The sequence below is a fragment of the Charadrius vociferus genome, unplaced genomic scaffold (assembly GCF_000708025.1).
Source record: "Charadrius vociferus isolate BGI_N301 unplaced genomic scaffold, ASM70802v2 scaffold72, whole genome shotgun sequence".
In the NCBI taxonomy this organism is placed as follows: Eukaryota; Metazoa; Chordata; class Aves; order Charadriiformes; family Charadriidae; genus Charadrius; species Charadrius vociferus.
In genome coordinates this window covers 7487852-7508625 of record NW_009647830.1, presented here as the reverse complement: position 1 = coordinate 7508625, position 20774 = coordinate 7487852, and the positions used below count along the sequence as shown (strand labels likewise).

Sequence of the window (20774 nt, the reverse complement as noted above, 5' to 3'; positions counted from 1 at the left end):
GTGTGTTCACTCTGCCTTCAGGATCTGAAATTTTTCTCCAATCTGAACAAAGATAGTCTATAAAAAATGTCACTGCTCTAAACACCTCATCTTTAGTCCACTTACTGGCTCCTTTTTCTTCAGGCTCCCTTCAGGCTGTGTTGTTTCACTGTCACACAGGTGCCTTGCAAAGCTCCTTCTGCCTTGTTTTACTTACTGCTGCCCTGCCCTGCTCTTCCCTTAATCCCTACCCATCTGCAACCAAAAGAGTGTCCCAGCCAGCTGGCAAAAAGGGAGTTCTCAGGTGGGACAGCTGGTGGGAAGGGTGAGGAGAGAAGAGTGGTCTGTATCTCACTGGGAGTCGAGGTGGGCAGAGGAGGAAAAGCTGGGAGGGAATGCAAAGTTTTCTGGAGCAAGATTTTGGCTGCTGCTTCTGCTTAACTGGAGCACACATAACAGGTCTCGGGAGCGGGTTCCTGTACGATGTCTTAATCCCACTCATGTTTTGTTCAGTGACAGTTCTTATTCTCCAGAATACCCTTCCTGAAATGTTCTGCAATGCTGTTTGAGAAACCTCAGTATTAAACTATTGCTAAAAAGTTTTACTAGTTACGTGGAGGGGAATTAGTTAAATGTTAGCAAAAAAAAAAAAAAAAGAACAGGGACAAGGCAATTAAATAGTGAGAGATTATGGAACAGGAGAAGTAAAGAGCAGCTTTATTGCAGAATTATCTAGTAGTGCATTTGGCCTTGGTACAATGTTCCACAACCTTCTACTTTGTGCTTTTGCAACCTCTTGGGATTTTTTTTCCACTTGACTAGACGATTTTGGATTGCTGGGGTTTTTTTTGCTAAGGGTGTTCATTTTGCATGCTGTCACAATCTGCAATCCAAAATGCAGTTACTGTGTAGAGGAAAATAAGCATGATTTTAGTTATATATTTATTCTTTTCTGAGATTTTCAATGGCATGACTTAGCAGGTATATGCTGGCTATTCAGATAGTTCTGAAGAGGTTTGAATGGTACACTTTCAAGCCAGTAAGATTTAAAGTTGGGCCATTATGATTCAGTTACGGTTTTTAGAGGATATAAAATCACATTGCTGAGTCAAAAGAAACCATTTTTCCTCCCATCTATTTTGGGCTGGAGGGAGAAGTGTTAGGCTGTCAAATTATTTTATTCTGGAGAATTTTGATTAAAGTTGAGAAAGAGCTTGCATGTTTTTAGTTGGTATTAGCACAGTCACAATGACATGGTCAGGACTGCAAAGACTTTTATTATCTGGAAACTCATTCTATGGAGAAGGCAAAATGAAGTTTCAGAGGATTTAAAGCATAGTGTTCCACTCTTCAAAATATGTTCTTCACTTGCTTTTGCAAATTTATTTTCTTTAGAAATCAATACTCTTTCTATTTGTTAAAACAAGCTGAAATGGTCTTCCTTCTTTACTTTCCCTTTTTTTTGATTTGCCTCAACCCTTCCATAAACGTATGGCACAAAACAATTGAACAGAATGGTTGCATAATGACACCTAATATGTTTATACTTGAAAGAACATTATTTAAAGTACTCAGTCATGTGGATCTGTCCAGATCAAGAACTCTGTCACAGCATAAAGGGTTTTGGGGTTACGTTTTTAACATTCCTCACATAAATGCATCAAAGCTCAAGTACTTCAAGAGCAACCCATTTTTTTTATGCTTCAACACACTGATGGATCTGAAGCAAAAACAATGTGCCACTTCTCCATTTGTTTTTTATTGAAGAAAGGGTGTTTGCAGGAAAATAAAGATCTCTGTGTAGAGATGCAAGTTACCTTGAGCGTTAGCTAGATGGCACTGAAACACATTTGTGCCGCTGTATTAAAATGACTTGTTTGGAGCAATCTTTGTTAAATGAAATTTCAGGAATAAAGTATCTCTTAGCTGCTTCTTTTCCTTTTCTAACCATGCATAACTATCTGTAAGTCTTTATCTGTATATGTTTTTCTTTAAAGCATGCTCCTGATTGTGCAGGCCTTTTCATATTGATTAATTATGTTGTCACAGACAGACAACATAAGATAAACAATGCTGGAATTTTTGCAAGCCATGTTACATTTTTGGATTTTTATTTCTTTTCAGAATTTGAAAGTCCAAATTTTAACATACAAAAGATACCCTTTTCTTTCTCATTGATCTATAAAATAACCTTTTCCAGGCTACAGATATAGAAGGACAGCATGCTTAGCATGAATTGCAATTGTTGGATAAGAGACCTGTACTTTTTTTTTTTTTTTTATGTGAAGTTGGATTCTGCAAAGCCAAATTGGTTATCAGGTTCCTGTACTCAAAGGAAATGATTTAAAAGTAATAATTGAATCTGGCAGGGAAGTGGCAGGTCATGAGCAAGTGTACTTAATATCCTACACAGTCATGTTGTAGCCCTGGGCTGGAGGAAACCCCTCCAGGACTATACCCTAGCTTAGATCCCAGGCAAAGACAGCTTAGCTTTCCAGGCTCTCTTTTTAATCTCTTCTCTACCCGGTGTGGAGCCAAATTTCCTCCTAGGTTGGTTTTGCTCCTGACCTTAGAGAAATGCTAGGTTTTTTATGTTAGTGGCAAAATGCTGTATGTTGGTTGATCTTTTCCATTTGGAAAATCAAAGTTAATGCAAAGAGAAGTTACCCTTTTATTCAGTAAGGTTTCTGTCAGGATCAATGACATTTTTTAAAGCAAATGTGAACCTTTGTATGCAAAGAGTGATTTATTGATGTACTTTCAAGAAGGCACCTTGTGCAGTTCTGATTGGTGTTTTCTCAGCATTTTAAGCCTTATGTCTTAGGCTGGTGAGGCCATCTCGAGCAGAGCTCTGAGGTATGGCCTCTCTGGACCTTTTCCTTAAAGCGCATACACCAAGAATCTTTAAAACTTTTATAGTTTTTTTTTTGTTGTTGTTTTAATATAAATATTAAAATAAAGTGGAATCTCATAGAAGAGAGAGAACAGATATGTCGAGAGATGTGTACTCAAATAGTTGTGTTTGAAAGCCGGTTTTGTCCTTGCCTACTTTCATCCTTGCAAGGGCTCTTATGTTTTAGACGGGTCTTGTGGCCTCCTGTAGGTCTCTAGAATAGTCTGTCTGTTGTCTCAGAGACCTGGTTCCCTACTTTTCTTAAGCCTCCTGTTCTCATCCTTATGGCTTGTTGCTTCCCACAGCTTTCTCTGTTGTCCTCTGCACTGCAGCAGCATTTCCCAGTTTGGTGCTCTCTCAGAGATTGCTCCCTCCTACTTCCCAACATCCCGCTTGAACGAGTGTGTAGCTGCCTGGTAAGACAAGCAGTCAGCCCAATACTGTTCTGACAAGCCACAGCCGTTTAGCAAAACATACACATACTGTAAACTGTGAGCAACGAATTATACACTTGTAACATCTGTCCCAGTGAGAATCTCAGCTTTCATGGAAAAAAAACCCCAAACCAAATCATTATACATAGTCCTCATGGTTTTGGCCAGTGCTTAAGAACGCAAACCTTTTTAATCTGGGATTTCAGAAAGCAAATAACAAAAATTAAAACGAAGTGGGTTTTCTAGCCTTCCAGTTATTTCTGTGATAAGATTCGAAGGCCAACTGTGGGTTTGACAGGAGTGAGGTCAGCCACAGCTGTTAACGTTCTTGTCCGAGGGAGGTCTGTTGCAGGCAGTAGGCTGTGTTCTTCATAATTTAATTGTTGGTTTAACCCCCCCTTCATTTATGCTTGTAGTATGTGGAAAGTATGAAAACCTTTCACTCAACCACTGGGGCCAAGATGCAAAGAAGGACTTATGGGCACAGCTGATTCTAAATTACCACATTTGCCCAAGTCCAAAAGGTGGGTCTTCAGGTCCTGTTCCTCTGTCACCTGCAGTTGAACAGGGTCCCTAGACACCACCCTGAAGTCCTTAAGCAGCTGCTTTTAGGCATACACTGACAAGTTTATGTGCAGAGCTCTTGTAAAGCCTATCCAGGTCTGCATACACCACCCACCTTTACTTCTGTGTCATCAGGATTTCAGAGTGCTTCATCCTACGCTAGGGCTGCCGTATGCCCTAGGAGCTCAAAGCAATGAGTATGTGCTCAAATAGATACTAGAGCTCAACCAGGTAACAGAGCTCAGGTCTCCAAAACAAAGGACTCAAGTCATGCTTACTCATGCTTCTTGTTGTCAACTGGCAACCTAATCATTGCATTGCATGCAGAATCGAGAAGAGAAAATGAAAAAAGAAAATGACAGTCTTAGGAAGACAATATCTGTATAGTCTGGGGTCTGTCATAACCAATACAGATATCAAATACAAATTGAAATGTGGAAATTCTAGTTTTTTCTTGAAAAGGGGAGCATCGCCATGACTCTGGAAAGTCACTGACCAAAAGGAAGGAAAATGCATTGTTTTCTTAAAAAAAAAAAAAAGGTCCAACTGCCTGATTCTTCCATGTGTGAATTTGAGACTGGAGTAAAGTTTCTAAGAAATGAAATTTGGCACTGACTAACCTAGATATAACTTCTCCCAGAGTGTTATTTTCTGTGGAGTCCATCCTTAAAGCATTTAGCTTTCAAACATTTAAGATGTTGATGCTTCCAAGCTGGTAGGTGATTAATAATGGAGTCACTGGAGTTTTCAGCATTGTGATGTTTTTATAATTTTCATCATTTTAATATTAGAAACAATAATCTCAGAAATCACCTCAGACAAACAACCCAGCAATGTTGAAACGGTTTGTTTCAGGGAAGTACGAATACCACTACAGGGTAGTCAGTTTGGTTCCTATTTAGATATGTGAATTGTGGAAGATGTAATTTTTAATAACTGGAAAAATGTCAAGGTCTCTTCAGAGGGACTCCTGAAAAATTTAGCAGTTGTCATTTCTGTCCCTGCATGTATTTTGGTTAATGATTTTTCTGTTCTTGTGCAGATAAGAAGGAATTTTAATGAAACTTGGAGGTATGTAATGTAAAAATGTTAGCCTTTTCAGTCAAATTTTTCATCACTGAAATGAATATTGCTAGCCAGATAAATCCATAATGTGTGAGTACTCCTAGTCTTTAAAGGTTATCCTCATTTTTCCTCTGAGCAAGGTCAAGAAATGTATTTGCTGCATTGATTGGCAAAGTTGAGAAGTGCGTAAATGATTAACAACCTCTGACTTTTTTGCAGCCTAGTTGGTGTCTTGAAAATCAATTGAGCGTGGTCAGTCCTTTTTCTTGACATTTCAGGATGCATAATGCTAAAAAATCCCAGGTAGCCTGCCATGCTGATTCCTCCTGAGCCAAAATTCTATGTGGAAAAGGACGTTTAGAATTCATTACATGGAAATTAGTCATATCCTCATTAGGCGACTGGAAAAAAAAAGAACAGAATATAAAACCTTGACATGCCAAAGGATGTATGTACCACAGTGTCAGCCTCATCCACAGAAAGAGGTATATGTATTTAAAAAATAAATAAATAAATAAATAAATGTATATATGTCTGCACTGTTGGGCAGGAGCCTTGGCACTTTAGTACAAATTGTAGTAGTCCTGTTTAAGTTGTTTTCACTTTTCCCCTGGATATCCTATGGTCTCCTCTGGAACTAGTTCTTTAGTAACTGTGTGGGTTTATAGCTATGTAGGTGGAAAGGAGCTGGCTTCAGAGCTGGCAGTAGGAGAATCTCATCATGTTAAGTGTTGCAGTTACTTCTGTTGTACCCACCACGGATAAGCAGAGTTTTGGTCTATTTTAAAAGACTGAGACCTAGCCAAATTGGAATTGCTGGCAGCCACTCTGATAGCAGATGCTTACATGTTCAAAGACAAGGAGAAGGGAGAAAAGAGAAGGAAGAGGGATCACAGAAGAGGTTCTCAAACCAAAAAAGTTGTCTTTCTGGGTTTGTTCTCATGTTCAAATTTATTTCAGTCTCTTTTCCTTTACTTTGTGATTTCTTTTGAATAGAAGATTTTTGTGTACCTTTCTGCTCTACCCCCCATTTTTTTTTTTCAAATTCATACCTGTCTGTTTGGGAAAGGAAAGAATAAGAACTTGAATTTCTTCTTATTTTAACCCATTACTGTTCTACTTTATGTCTCTGTTGTCGCTCCTTTCTTCTCTTGCTTTTTGATCTGTGTTTCTGTCTTTTAAATTATGATTCTCCTACTTCTCTTGTGAGATTTCCTTCCATTCCCATCATATTTATAGCTTTTTACTCCATTTCTTCCCCTCACTAAAGCAAAAACAGCTGTCTGAAATTTCCCTGTTCAACATTATTTTAAAGGAAAGAGAATTCTGGTATTATTTTGGCCATTCCTTTGTGAGGCAAGAATTTGATAGAAGTGCTGTGTATTAAGAAGAGAGCAAATTCCTACTGTCTTTCAGTTGTATTGTGCTAAAAGCCTCATTTCTGCTTTGTACACCGTACCTGAAAACTGTGCAATGATGAAGGGACTTTTTTTGTAGCTAAAAGTGCTTTCACTTTTCTAGACTTTTTTCTTCCTTAATAGCAAAGAGCACTAGTATAATTGTCACTGTGATGGTAAAAAAATATAACAAACTTTATTGGAAGGGGGTCCATTTTTGGACTACTTTTCTAATTATAAGATGTATATTTTTCTAGCTGTGCAGCTTGCTCTAATAAAAAATATGCTTTCTCTCCTTTCATACCTCATCTCACTCATATATAAGAACAATAAGTCTTTTATCTTTTTTCTTAGTGAGATTCTAGCAAACAGAGGATGGTTTAAATCTGATTAATTCTTTCAAATCAATTTCTTTTACTAGAGCAGTAGCTGAAATTGTCAGCTAAAGGCTACAACCTCAATTTAGCTGGACTTGCTCCGTATCTGTCTACCTGAATATTTAAATCATACAATTTTGGAAAAATAAATGGTAGATAATATTGTACTTGGGCTTCCCAAGATGCAGTGTTGGCTCATATTAGATTTTACAAGATGTTAGGCATAAAGGTAGACACCACCATTTCCAAAGGCATCATTGTGTTTTAGTGTAGTATGTGGCAGAAGCAAGCAGTAAAAGGAGTTAAAGGTGAAGAAAGATGAAACTAAAGTCATTGAAAGTTATTACTTATGTTAAATACATGTACAGCAGAAGCATGTTAGAGGAAAATTTCCGGATCTCATAGTAATAGAGGTCACTACTGTCTGTAGTGCTTAATTATTTATGTAATTGACACTGAGAAGGGGGCAGAACATTCTTGTGCACCATAGAAAAAACATCATTACAAATTCCTGCTACTTTTACAAATACAACATCTGAGATTTAGAGGCAGCAGGGCAAGATTAAAGCAAAAGGAGTCAGAAGGTGGTTAAGCAATCTGCTTAACGTAATTTGGCATATCTGTGTTAGAACTGGGGACAGAAGAAGCATCTTGATCTGGTATCAGTTGCATTTTGTCATGGTGCTTGTAGCAAAATGTAGGAAGAGCCTCCACTTTTTGGAGCTATTTGGGGATAGCTATTTCATCCATGAGGGAGAGATGGAGAAGGTTTAAGAGGGAGTCTTAAGGTGGTTTTGACAGGAGAATGATGAGCTGATGGTGGATCTGTGGGTGGGGCAGATGGTTTGAAGAACAGACAAAACAATAGCAGTGAAGTTCATCTTACTATTTGAAGATTATCAAGGAGCTGAAGATGTACATAATTCCAAGAGATAGGGAAATATATCACACAACTTTCTGCAGGACTAGGGAGTTTGGACCTTTACTAGGATGACATCTGGGTAACTTACGTACTGACCTTGAAAACAGGCAGCCTGTGTAGAATGGCCATTCTTAAGACTGCCAGGTGGGAGGGAATTTTGTGGCCATGCAATCCTTCTTTGTGCATGAGGCCTCAAAGACTTCTTGTTTTAATGTAAGTTATGTATCTTATGTTTAGTGGAACTTTTTTCTTTTAAAGATTTAGAGAAGTGAAATGCTACTGCTTAAGGTATGATAGCTGTAACTGTTCTCATGTAAGTATTACCATTACAAGTCTCAGTTTGCTGAAGAAGCAGCGGTATGAGTGTGTTTTGCTACGGTGCATGTCAAGACTGGAGCTGTCCTAGTGATATTCTTAGAAGTCATGGTTTCATAGGCATCTTTGGTAGCAGTCACGGCTTAACACAGTTACACTGCTTCCTTCAGCTTTCCACCCCATACCCTGTTCCCTCCATTGGGCTGTCACCTTGTGCAAGGAACTGATCACCCTGAAAACAATAATAACAATAAGAAAGCAACTAAACAGAAGTTCCTAAAGTAGCATTGCTGCCTAAATTCTCATATTGTGAAAAAGCCACAGTCTGAATTTGCTAGTTAGAAATTAAATGTGATTTGAGTGTTAGTCCAGTTATGCCTACATTTTGATTTTAAGAAGTCTGGTATATTCTGCTCTATTGTCCTCTCCTTCCCACTGCCATCCTTCATTAGCATACTCAATAATGTAATCTGAAAGCCGGGTGATTAGTTTCTAACACGTAGATCCCTTATGTGCCCAATTTATGCACGAAGATTATGGCATACGGGTTACTGAAATTTATTTAAAAAAAACCCCAAAATGTTATCGGGGGCTTGGATGTAGCTTTCATCTGGACTGCATTAACGGGAGGACTCGGGTTTGTGTGCAACTGAATTTGGGTCACCAGCATGCTTCATGCTCCCCTGAAGGGGAGAGTGCTGTAAGGAGGCAGGTAACTGCCACAGGCTTCTGCTGAATTTGTTGAGGAGTTACCTCTCTGCTCTTTTGTTGCTGCTTTGCCAGCCAGTGTCTTGCTTCAGGGCACAATTTTTTTCTTGTTTGCACTATGGAGTGCCTGACCTTAGGCAACCTAGTTTAGTTCACTAAACCTTGCTAACTTTTTTATACTGAATTATGTCTATTTGCTAATCTCTACAAATCTGTTTTACATTTGAAAGCGCTGATTAAAAACAAGCCAAAAGCTCAAAATAGGAACAACTTTGAGGATTTTTATTTTGATGGTTTTACTGTAGCAGAAATGCTCAGTGATGTGGGTGTCTGCATAATGTAACACATCCTCTTCCAAATCCTGCCTTTTTTGAATTCTCGAAGAAATCCCACACTCATTAAATAGCTTTCTATTATGATAACTTGGAGAGAGAACTGCTGTACTTCAGCCTTCCCACTGAGTGAAGTCTTGTTATAAATCATCTCTTTATGGCTCCAGAATGCTGTGCTTCCAAACTTCTCTCGTTAATGAGACTGGAATGAATTTCATAATGGCTGGCTGTTTGCACCAGAGCTATGCTCAGGAAAGACTCTTGCATTTACTTCCTCGATGCCTGAAATGCGTTTGCGATGCATTGGGCCTACAAACCAGGAATTAATAAGGAAAGCTCTGTGTGTGTGTGTGAATATGGATGCGTATGTGCAGGCAAAATGATTTCCATTTGCATCGTTTTTTATTCCTTCCTCCTTTGTTTTGTCCAAAAAGCTGAGAAACTTATTTAAAACTTATTTGATAATGGTACTGAGTATATTTAACAAAAAATAAGTATCTTAGTTTCTTCTAAAAGAATATACAGTTTTTCATTTCCTTCAGAGAAGCTGCATTGTTTTACAGCTAAACTGATCTCACCACATATCATCACCTAGCGGGAAACATTACAGATCTTATTTTAAGCTAAACAAGATAACTGTGCAGGCTTTCAAGTAAGTTTGATGTAATCAGTTATAGGGCTTCAGCATACCTCTTACAATACCAAGAATCGACTTCTTTTAAGTACTTCACCCCCTCATAGTTTGGTTGAGAAGTATCTTGGTGTTGGTTCGCAGGAGATTGCTAACTGCCTCATTTCTTCACATTAGCTTAATGGAGAGTTATGAGTCACCATGTCAATTACAATCCCATGATATGAAGTAAGTTTTGTCATCCATATTCTGCTTCACCATTTTTCATCTCTCTTTATTTGGATTTTTAAGGATTTGGTTTTGCATTACTGAGGTCAGTAATTGCTTTACCTTTAACTCTGTTTGTCTCTGGATCAGACCTAGTAAAACATGAACTCATGTTTTTAAAAGGGCTGTGCTTAAATATCCTTTTAAATACTCCTTAAAAAAGTATCTAGACTAAGGCAGAAAGGGCAGAAAAAATTAACGCTTTTTTTTTATTAAATTATCTTCATACTTTATATGTAGGGAATCAGAGTAGAGGACATCCCATTCCAGGTATTCTGTTATTTTTATCAAATGTGCTTTTGAGGAAATTTTATATTAAAGTGTTTGCAGTTTTTAATATTGGCTAAATATTCTTATATATATGCATTTCTATTTTTGTGATATCTTTGCAACACTCTTTGCTGTCATTGAGTAGTCATTACTTATATAGCTAGCCAGTGCTATTTGCTGCAAAAAGTTTAATTTGTTCTCTCTATTCATTTTCTAATAGGTATTCATTCCCATTTCTAGTTAGTGTATTCAGTAAGGAATGAATGCAAAAAACTTCCACAATAATTAACATAGGACATAGCAAGCTCTCTTCTTCAAATTAGTCTTTGAGCGTAACCGATTCTATAAGAGACTAACTTGATCTAATGAAAAAGAGGAACAAATGAAATTGTATTAAAATGTTAATTTTCCCAGTCTTGCTTCTCTGAGATAGCAGTATTTACTGGTGAGATCTAACAAAGGTTGTTCATTTAATTTCTTCTATAAAGTTGTTTGGTGTGTGTCCCCCAATGTGTTATTCTTCAAACATCCAAGCATATATCTCCAAAATTTTATTGTCAGTGCTTCATAGCCACCTGGTTAGCTACATGGGAGGCAAGACTAGGTTAGATGACAAAGGAGGTGTGTAGATATGCTTCAGACTATTTGTTTTGACTTGGAATATGAGAGGAGTTCTTATCAATATACTCGGAAACTAAATTTTTCATCAATGGTGGTGATCTACTATTTGTTAGCATTCTTTGAATTACCTTTCATTTGCTTTTGGCAGTGACTTTGAACCCTGAAGGTATGTAGTTCTCACTGTAAGTCACTTTTCTGAAGGCTTTCTGAGACTAATAGGCATTGCTATGTTGCCTTTAGCTTCTCCAGTTCTTTGTGGTTCCCATTGTTGGAAACGTGATGCTATTGTAGCATAGAATAAGTAGAAATTGTACAGAGATTGCATCCAAACCATAGGAGATGTCGTTTAGGATGTTATTTATAATAAGCCCTGCATCTGAAATAAATGATTAGTATAACTGGCTGATACTGTGATATTTATTACTACTTCTAAAGGTACTGAAGACTTCAAGCATAACAGTTGTGCTAGTTGTGAGTGTCTTTTTGCCATTCTTTTGTACCACCACCTCACAAATAAATGTCTTTTGTGGGTGGGTAGGTCTAGAAGGAGGGGGGGGTGTAATAATTTCTTTAGTCACAATATAGCCTGTGTTCAGTTTGTCACACTAATAGGTTCTAAGTCACTTAACAATTTTTTTCCCCTATCTTGCTGAATCAGTAGAATCTAAAAATAAAATATCTGCACCTAAACAAGCTTTAAATACTCTTTTTTCTAAAGGAAATAAGTGACTACTTGTATGGTCTGAAATGAGTCTTTCTTGATAATATACAGCACCTTCTGAGTTAATAAACAGGCTCTGTTTTTCATGTGGACTTTCAATATTATCTGTGTTTCTCTTTGAAAATGTCGGTGTGTAAGCTTTGCTAGAAGAATTACGATTTAGTGTTCAAATGTGTATTGTATTTTCTTTGTTATGTATATAGTTTCAAGATTACTTTGCTGCTTGTCCTTTTGCTATATTTTAAAGGTGCAAATAATACAAACAAAACACCTCAATTTTTCAGTTGCAAAGGGTAAAAAAACCCCACACAAGGTGCTGCTTGTTACCCACTGTGGAAACTTACTTTTTGTAGCTCAATGGGCTTCCAGCTGCTGGATTTCTATTACACCTAGATAGCTTGTTCTGTCAAAACTGGAAGCCATGTACAGAAATTAGTTATTGATGACTTCCTCTACTTGATTGATAAAGTTGCTTAGTCATTGCCAGAGGTTTAATCTTAGATTAAACGACATATTAAGTCCATTTCTATTTGCATTAGTCAGTTAAAAAGTGTGTGTCTATTTACATTCACTGTTTTTCTTCCACTGTATATTAAACCAGCTTTTAGGCTTTAATTTTCCTTTATTGCCATCCTATTAGTGTAGGAAACATGTAAAATGTGCCGTAATAGTTTTTGGCAGTAGGTTCATAGGTAGGATTGCAGTATGTGCTCTAAGAGCCATTTTATACATTGCTTCCTTTTTTCTTAAACATGTCTGTACGTTTTACAGAGGAGCAGAACAAACTTCCTTTAGAAGAAAAAGTGCATATCCATCTGTTCAGGTGAGCAGTAAGTTGCCAACGCTTTGTACAGGATGAGCAGTTCAAAAGCATTGTCGGGTCAGATTTACTTAGTACGGTGTAGGAGATACAAATGACACGGCGCGCGTCAGCCTTGGGTACTCATTTTCAGGTGTGCGTGTTGAACACAAATACTGTGTTCAGTTTTGGGTCCCTCACTACAAGAAGGGCATTGAGGTGCTGGAGCGTGTCCAGAGAAGGACTACCAAGCTGGTAAGGGGTCTGGAGGACAAGTCTTATGAGGAACGACTGAGGGACCTGCGGTTGTTTAGCCTGGAGAAGAGGAAGCTGAGGGGAGACCTTATCACTCTCTACAACTACCTGAAAGGAGGTTGTAGAGAGCTGAGGGCTGACCTCTTCTCCCTGGTGACAAGTGATAGGACAAGAGGAAATGCGTTCAAGTTATGTCAGACTAGGTTTAGATTGGATATTAGGAAACATTTTTTTCACTGAAAGGGTTATTAAACATTGGAATGGGCTGCCCAGGGAGGTGGTGGATTCGCCTTCCCTGGAGGTGTTTAAGAAAAGGGTAGATGTGGTACTTGGGGACATGGTTTAGAAGGGGTTTTGTCAGGGTAGGTTAATGGTTGGACTTGATGATCTTAAAGGTCCCTTCCAACCTCAGCAATTCTATGATTCTATGACAGATTCTATGATCTTTTTTTCTATGAGCTTTTTTTTTTGCATCATCATGTATGCGTATATGTGGGGGTAGAAGGACGCTTATGGAGAAGATGAGAAGGGCAGAAGAGGAAATATAGCAAGAAAAAAAAGAAAGAAATGTAGTTTTTGTATTATAGTGGACAGGCTAGAAATATTTCATGGACTCTCCCAGATTGTTTTTAATTAATCTTTCCTTTCCTTTTTTTTTTTTTTACTTTGTGGAAGTATTTATACACAGTAGTTTTTAAGAAGTGTGCTCTAGGATGAGGGCAGCGATCACCTTTAAATTGATGGATGTGTGAAGAGTGCAAGCCATATAAGATGGAGGGTTTTTTTTTAGTTAGAGAAAATAGTATGGATTTGCACAATTGGGGAAAAAAGAAGTATTAATTTGTAAGAGGTGGATTTTAGAAATGTTTAGAAGATGATAATGTGACTAGGGGTACAAAACACGAGGATCTTATTAACTAACATTTTGCCTGGGTTGGAGGGAAGTGAAACAAATGTTAAGACAAAGTAGGATTGCAGAAAGCTCCAGTACTTAATGCAAGAATGACTAGAGCATGGATGGGTTATACTTTAAAAGGTCACACAGAGAGAAAAGTAGGCTTCTTTTCAGTAGAAATGCAGATGGTACTGTTACGGTAATCAGAGGAAGTTAGGCCCAGAAGTTAACTCAAGAGGCTGTACAGTGCATTATTCTGTCCCTAAATCAGGACTGACAATACTGTCTTTCCCACAAGTTAAACTTCTAATGTATTCTTAAAGGCAGTGGAGAGTGTTTCTCGATAGCTGACATGAATATTCCTTTCTTGAACAGAAGCTTATTATTCTTATCTTTTGGACATGGATCTAGATAACAGATTATTACTTTGCTATTTGCAGCGGTCATTTATGTACTAGAAGGCAGCTGTCGTGTCTAAACAGCTTATGTTCATTTCTTCCTCATGGGACCTGTTTTTCTAGATCGCCAATCAGTCTCATTCCCCTCCTCTGACCTGTCTCCAGTTCCTCCATTTATTTCTGAAAGTTCTGTGCTGGAACCACACACTTCTAGGATTTACTAGTATTGAAAAGAGTAGAAAGGTTACTTCACACATCTTGAAGGGTGTGCTTTCATCTGTAGTCTCAGTGCAGTGTTTTACCTTTTTGGCAGTGTTTTTTTAAACTGTGTTGCTTGTGATCTGTGATAATCCCTGATGTTTCTCTAAAGAAAAGTCAGCTACTTGTTCCATGTCTCATACTTGTGTAGCTTTAAGTGGAGTTGCCCCTGTGTTTTATACAGGATTATTTTTCTGAACATTTCTCTTTCTTCAAGATCATTTTCAGTGAGCTCTCAGCATTTTGGCTAGTGCAGAAAGTACAGCACCTTTGCTTTCACCGCAAAACCTTTTGAATGAGATGATGCCTGTTAAATGAAATGCAGGTATGACTGTTGGATGACCTGTCTACCAGTGTGCTGGCAGCAGTGGTGCTGGGCAGCATTCCCGAGCAGTCTGGCAGTTCAGGAATGTCTTTTGGTCTCAATGGGCTTCTAACCTCCTGTGTTAGGTTCTTTCTGCTACAGGTATGTGGATTAACCCTGGGTGACCCATAGCGTCACCATTGTCATGCTGCATTTGGCTGTGTAGACTTATCCTCAGAGAGAGCCTTCTCTGTTGCACTGATGATGCTCACAGATTTATCAAGGAAATGCACTCCCTTCTGCTCTTGTACTACCTCCAGTCATTCATGCAGTTTCTGCTCTTAATGCAATTTATCTTTTCCCCTGTAGTCCTTATAACTATTTTTTCAGCTGAGAGGTTAGAGAAGGTGGGGTTTTTTAACTTTAATATTAATATTAAAGAATTAAAGGTTTTAGAGGAAGACTTTGGGCATTTAGATGCTCGTATTTATAACTCAATTTAAATTTTAGTAAGGCAAGTCTACAGCAGTAAGGACTGCTTAGCTTGTGCTACTTGCTAACTGCAATAACAATATGTACACATAATCTTCAGCTGTTTTACGAATGCACTGACTCCCTTGTTGAGGAAAAATTGTGTGGGTTCATAACACTAGAAGTAAATGTCATTTAATATCTACAGTTGGTCACAAAATTGGATAAGCTATAAACAGAGTTCCAACTCAGAGGAAAATCAGACCTTCAGACCAGCTGTTGTTGTATTACCAATGTAAATGAGTGAACCTCATTTAGCGGGTCATGCGGGCAGGAACAAACTGGGCAGGTGGCGAGGGAGCGGTAAAGGCCACTTCCAGCTCACTACTCAGTAGGGGCTGTGGCAAATAGCTTCGTCCCTGATGTGGGTACGTTTTGAACTCTAGTTCAGCTCGAACTTGGCTGAGCCATGATCCAGGAGCCTCTACCTATCGTGGAAACAAGATACTGACACTCTAGATATTTGGCAGTGTTTTGCTACGTTAGGAAGCCCCAGTTCTCAAGCCAGTGTATATTCAAGGAGCTCTAAGTTGGAAAATAAACTCCTGTGAGTAATGCCTGGTGACTTAACTACTTTATTTTCTGCATTTCCTGAGTTCTAAAAATAACATTCTGTGTGTGATTAGCCCTGTGATTTTGATATCTGGACTGTCTTGACCATGTTTGGTATTTAATGCTGCTTTGTGAAACGGACAAGGTGAGGTTAAAAGATTAGTGTCATTTGAAAATGCTTTGGATACCGCTTAGGTGATGAGTGAGCTTTGGCAGGAGCTGCCCAATCAAGAAATCTGCTGCAGTGCCTTATTTAAGAGCAGTATAATGGAGTGAGGAATTAGGATGTAATGCAAGGGAAATGTGCAATGTGGGTGGGTCATGTAGATGGATTTTGGTAGGGAGATGAAAAAGGTTTCTGCAGTCACAAATACTAAAATTGCAGTGGTGGTACTTGACTGTTCGCAGGCAGGAGAGATGTTAAATCTGATCTAAATCAGTGCTCATTTTTTCCCCTGATGAAAATGACTACTTATGAAAGGTTAGAGGATTTATGGGGGTGTCAAAACATATGGCAGATTGGCTGGATTAGGATTCATGAGTACAGTAATCCAAATCCTTTCTGCCAAGCATTACAGAGGATCTCTTCCTGCTGCTGGGCTACACTACATGTACATAGTCAGAGGAGCACAGGCTGTCAGGAGGCTCAGAGGAAGAGTTGCTAGTGAAAGTACTTGTCTGAGCAGAGTTCATTTTGAAAGCACTTTCTTTGCAGGCAAAAGTCTACTGGGGAACTGATTATATTATTTAATATTAATAAATTGCTGTAATGGGGTTTTGGTGGGGGGGGTTTATTTATTTTTTTATTTATTTCCTTTGGTTTGCTGTACAAAGCCTGGAGGAAAGCAAAGCCAAAATGTGAGCTAATTTTTTCTAATTGTCTCTGACTATATTAGTACAGAGGGATAAAAGCTGTGCAAAAGTCATGAGTGGAGAGAGAGGAAAAAAGGGGAATGAGTTTGTCATTCCCCTTCTGAGCCAGCACTATCTATATGTGATTTAAAAAAAAATGTAATAAAAAGGCATCCTACTTTGAATTTTTGTGACAGAAGCTTAAATGTTAGGGGCAGTTTCAGTCTTGGTTTTAGACTGAGTCCAGAGGATCTCCTCTGAAATCTGAAAATTCACAATGGCATGTCAGTGACACCCAGCATATTAGTAGCTGTAGTTAACATGTAGTTAATTTTATAAAGATGTGAAGCTACTGGCTTTTGAGATCCGTGTCTGAAATAGTTTCTGGGGAAGGATGCAAACCATTTGTGTGTGAGGCAACAAGGGGATATTTGCACTCCACTTCTGTAGTCAGTTAATTAAGCTAAAGAATCCACCAGAGCTCCTCTAGTTAACTACTATTTTACAGCATGTTAAGTAGCTATGCTGGTGTGGAAAACCACGTATTCGGATATCCCTGAGCTCCATGAGTGAAGACTTAGATATATCATTTAACATTGGTGTAAAATGTTGGGTTGTTTTTTTTAAATAAAGTTTTAATAAACCATGAAACACGATACTGCATATAGATATGTTGTGTTCTTTGTAGAACCATGAAGTGTGAGGATCCGGACCTTACAGATCTTAAATTTAAGCTTAAAAGGGAGGCTGCAAGTAGTTACTCCAGCAGTGAGGATGGATTAGCTCTGAGGTACAGATTGTTTGCATTCTAGGGCTAGGAGCAAGAGGCAAGCTTTTCATTGGTACTGTTTTATGATGTATGAAGATGATCTGAAAGTTTTTAGCAGGTTTTTCTATTATCCATGAGGAATGACATATCTGCTTTAGCATGGTTTTGTTGAAGAACTTTGTAATGTGGACTTTCTCAGCATTTAATTGAAAACCGCAATTGTTAGACCTTTAGGAAAGAGAGATTTTCATCCAGTTAAGTAAATATTAACAAATTAACAAAGCAGTCCAAACAATCCATGAAAGCTCACTTCTCATCTGTGAAGTTACACTTTCTTAGTATTTGGGATGTCTTAATCTTTCAAGTGGTATATAGTCTTCCAGCAAAGACCTGCTCTGAATTTCTAATTAAAACAAAAAAACAAATGAAAAAAAAAAATATCTTCCACTTCTCTGCTTCTTTCTCTCTAAGCAGCCTCCTCTTACAAGATTGTAGAAGGGTGTATAAAAAGATCAAAAAAGGTCACATTTAACATTTGAGAGTTGTTTATATGCATGTTTGAAGCAAACGAGTTTGAAAATAATTGAGCCAGAGGGGTGGGAAAAAAAAAATTCATGTAGCAAAATATGACAAGAATGAAAGGACAAGTTGAACGAGGGACATAAGGTTTTACTATGAGGGCATACATGCAAATCCATGAAATCTGAATAATCTTTTTATTCCAAATATAAACTTAGTTGGGAGCTTCAGTGATAACCTGTTTACGCAGCTTTGTAACATTAAAAGCATTTAAACAGTCCTTACAGGTTAGGGATGAAACAGTATCTGAGATGAGTTGTGAAGTATTACCCAGCTTACAAATAAAAGTAGGTTGTTACAGTAGGCTTTCCAGGGAATATGTTCATCATAAAGTGTAGATGTGGGTTTTGATTGATTTATTACCAAAAAATTGTTGATTTTCCAGGATGTAGAAATATACAATAGTTAATAAATCAAACTGGAATTAATATGGCAAATGAAATATGTGGACTCAGGCTTTGCTTCATGTGTAAAAAGTGCCAGCATTTTTTAGGTGGTTCTGATACAAGTACATAAATATTCTCATTATGAATTTGTTTTTTCTGTACTAATGCCTCCATTGAATTCTTCCATATTGCCTCAAAATTGAATGAATTAGTCTAACTGCCATTGAATATTTTAAACATCACAAAGAGAAACTCCATAGAAATATGAAAAGAAATAAATTTCTTCATGAGTTAAGCAGCTAAATTATGATGACTAGACCACGTCTTGTGATTGGAACATCAGTAACCTGCTGGTAGAAAACTATTGATAATTGACCTAAAATGGAGCTGCACAATCATCTGTATTTCATGATATCAAGGGGAGAGTCCCCCCCCAAAGGAAAAAAATGAGGTCTTTGAAAGAAATATGATAGAACATTCCAGTGTGAGGTCCTGCTTCTGAATAACTGAGGAAACATTGAATAACCATCTCAGGAATGTGTAGTGTGAGATGGAAAAAACAGGCTTAATAAAATGAAAAATGATTGACAAATAATTCTTTGTAATAATGGGGGAAAGATTATCAAAATGCTTACACTGTATCCAGAGCTACTTGGCAAATAGTTTTTCTTTTCTTACAAAAGGCATCTGAGAAATTGAAATATAAAAATACATATATTTTAGCTTTTACAGATTCTTCTGCAAAGAGAGAGTAATCCAAAACAGCTTTCATTTAGGGCGCCCATGTAATTGAGAGCAGAACTTAAGCTCATCAGTCCTAGAAATAGGTGAGAAAATCTTGATTCTTGATTCTTGTTTAGGCAGAAAGTGGTATGTTGCTGAAAGCATTTGAATAAGTAAGTGCTTTCGGATGCGGGGAGGGGGGGGAGCCAACAAACAGCTCCATCTGGCAAATGTTGAGTTATTCCATAAATAAGGTTCTTCCAGTTGCTAGCATGATGACATGGGTAGGTGGAGGCAGCTGCATGCTTCACATAATATTATTTAGATGGGTATGAAGATGTGAAAGGTTTTAGACCACTTATTTATTGTGGTGTGCTTGAAGAAAAAAACCCAATATATTGTTTGGCTGTAAGATGCAAAATGTAGTAGTAGGCAGATCAGAAGGCTCCAAATGGTCACTGTAGTTAATAAGTAGGAGCTGGAAGACGTAACATGGAATATGTGTCAGTTTTCCTCTCGTGCCTACTGGGAAACTTTATTTGGGTCTCAGGTGAAGTACCTTAGGAGAGACTTTAATTAGGGAAAACAGAACCAGAGCATTCTTGAAGTTTTAAAGATAGTTAAGGTAAAGTGATGTTTTGGCCACAGCCAGGAGGAAAGAAAGGATTTGGGAGGTTATGTAGGAACCATTATAAGGTTCCATAAATTCCTCTAAAATAAAGAGTTTTTAAAGGGTTACACAACTAAATCTTAAGCAAGGACTGACAGCCCTAAGATCTCCAAAGGCTTGACTCTGATACAAGCATGATACAGCTTAAATAAAAGAGTCTATTCTTTTAATCTGTGGTCAACATCATACCCCAACATTTTGTGATCCAAATTTCAGAGACCAAGATCTATAGTGCTTGTTTCCATTACCAAAAAAAAAAAATCAGATATTTCTTACTTCCTTTTGTTTATAATTTACAGAATTAAACACCTGGTGTTGATTTATACTGATGGGTGGCTTTTGTGTTGTTTCTTTTTTTTCGTTCAGAGAAAGAATTTGACCCTCTTCTTCAGCATTGGTTTATTGACCTCCTGGGGGGCTGCACTGCTGGGTGTCCGCTTATACTGGATGGGCAACAAGCCACCAAGTTTTTCCAATTCTGACAATCCAGCAGCTGACTCAGACAGTTTTCTCACGCGTACGCTGACCTTCTTTTACCTGCCAACCAAGAACCTCTGGCTGTTGCTGTGCCCAGATACCCTCAGTTTTGACTGGTCTATGGATGCCGTGCCTCTTTTGAAAGCAGTCAGCGACTGGAGGAATCTACACACTGTGGCCTTCTATGCTGGACTTCTCCTCCTTGCCTACTTCAGCTTGAAGGGCTCCAGCAATGAGAGAGAATGCAACGGGAGAACTGTAATGAACGGCAAGCAGAATGCTAATGGGCATAGCTGCCACACAGAGATGGAGTACAAGACACTGGAGGTGAAGCCAAGCTTTGCATCAAAAGAAGAGAATGGTATAAAAAAGCACGAAATGCAGAAACTGCAGCTTCCTTCAACTGAGAACATTGTCATTCTGTCTCTGTCTTTGTTAATAGTGCCCTTTATTCCTGCCACAAACCTATTTTTCTATGTTGGCTTTGTAATAGCAGAGCGTGTGCTGTATGTTCCTAGTATGGGCTTCTGCCTGCTGGTTACAGTAGGTGTCAGGGCCCTTTATGTCAAAGCCCAAAAGCGCTTTCTGAAGAACTTGGTTTTTTGTTCCACAGCTGCATTAATTGTTTTCTATGGACTCAAGACTGTTGTCAGGAATGGGGACTGGCAGAATGAGGAGATGCTTTATAGGTCAGGGATAAAAGTAAACCCTGCTAAAGGTAATTTTTGCTCTTTATGGTGAATGTTTTATTTGTTCCTATCTGTCTTTGCCTTTGAATTGTCTGATTTTATCAACTATATCTAAAGAGGATACTTCAGGAAATGTCCTTT

General features: G+C 38.1%; 1 protein-coding gene across 1 annotated transcript in view; it reads left to right on the top strand.

Moving 5' to 3' along the window:
• TMTC2 (transmembrane and tetratricopeptide repeat containing 2) overlaps positions 1–20774 on the top strand; it is a 159450-nt gene that overhangs the window by 29773 nt on the left and 108903 nt on the right. The window contains exon 3 of the mRNA XM_009882663.1: positions 19834–20662. Coding sequence (XP_009880965.1) covers positions 19834–20662 — 829 coding nt within the window. The remainder of the gene's footprint in view (positions 1–19833; positions 20663–20774) is intronic.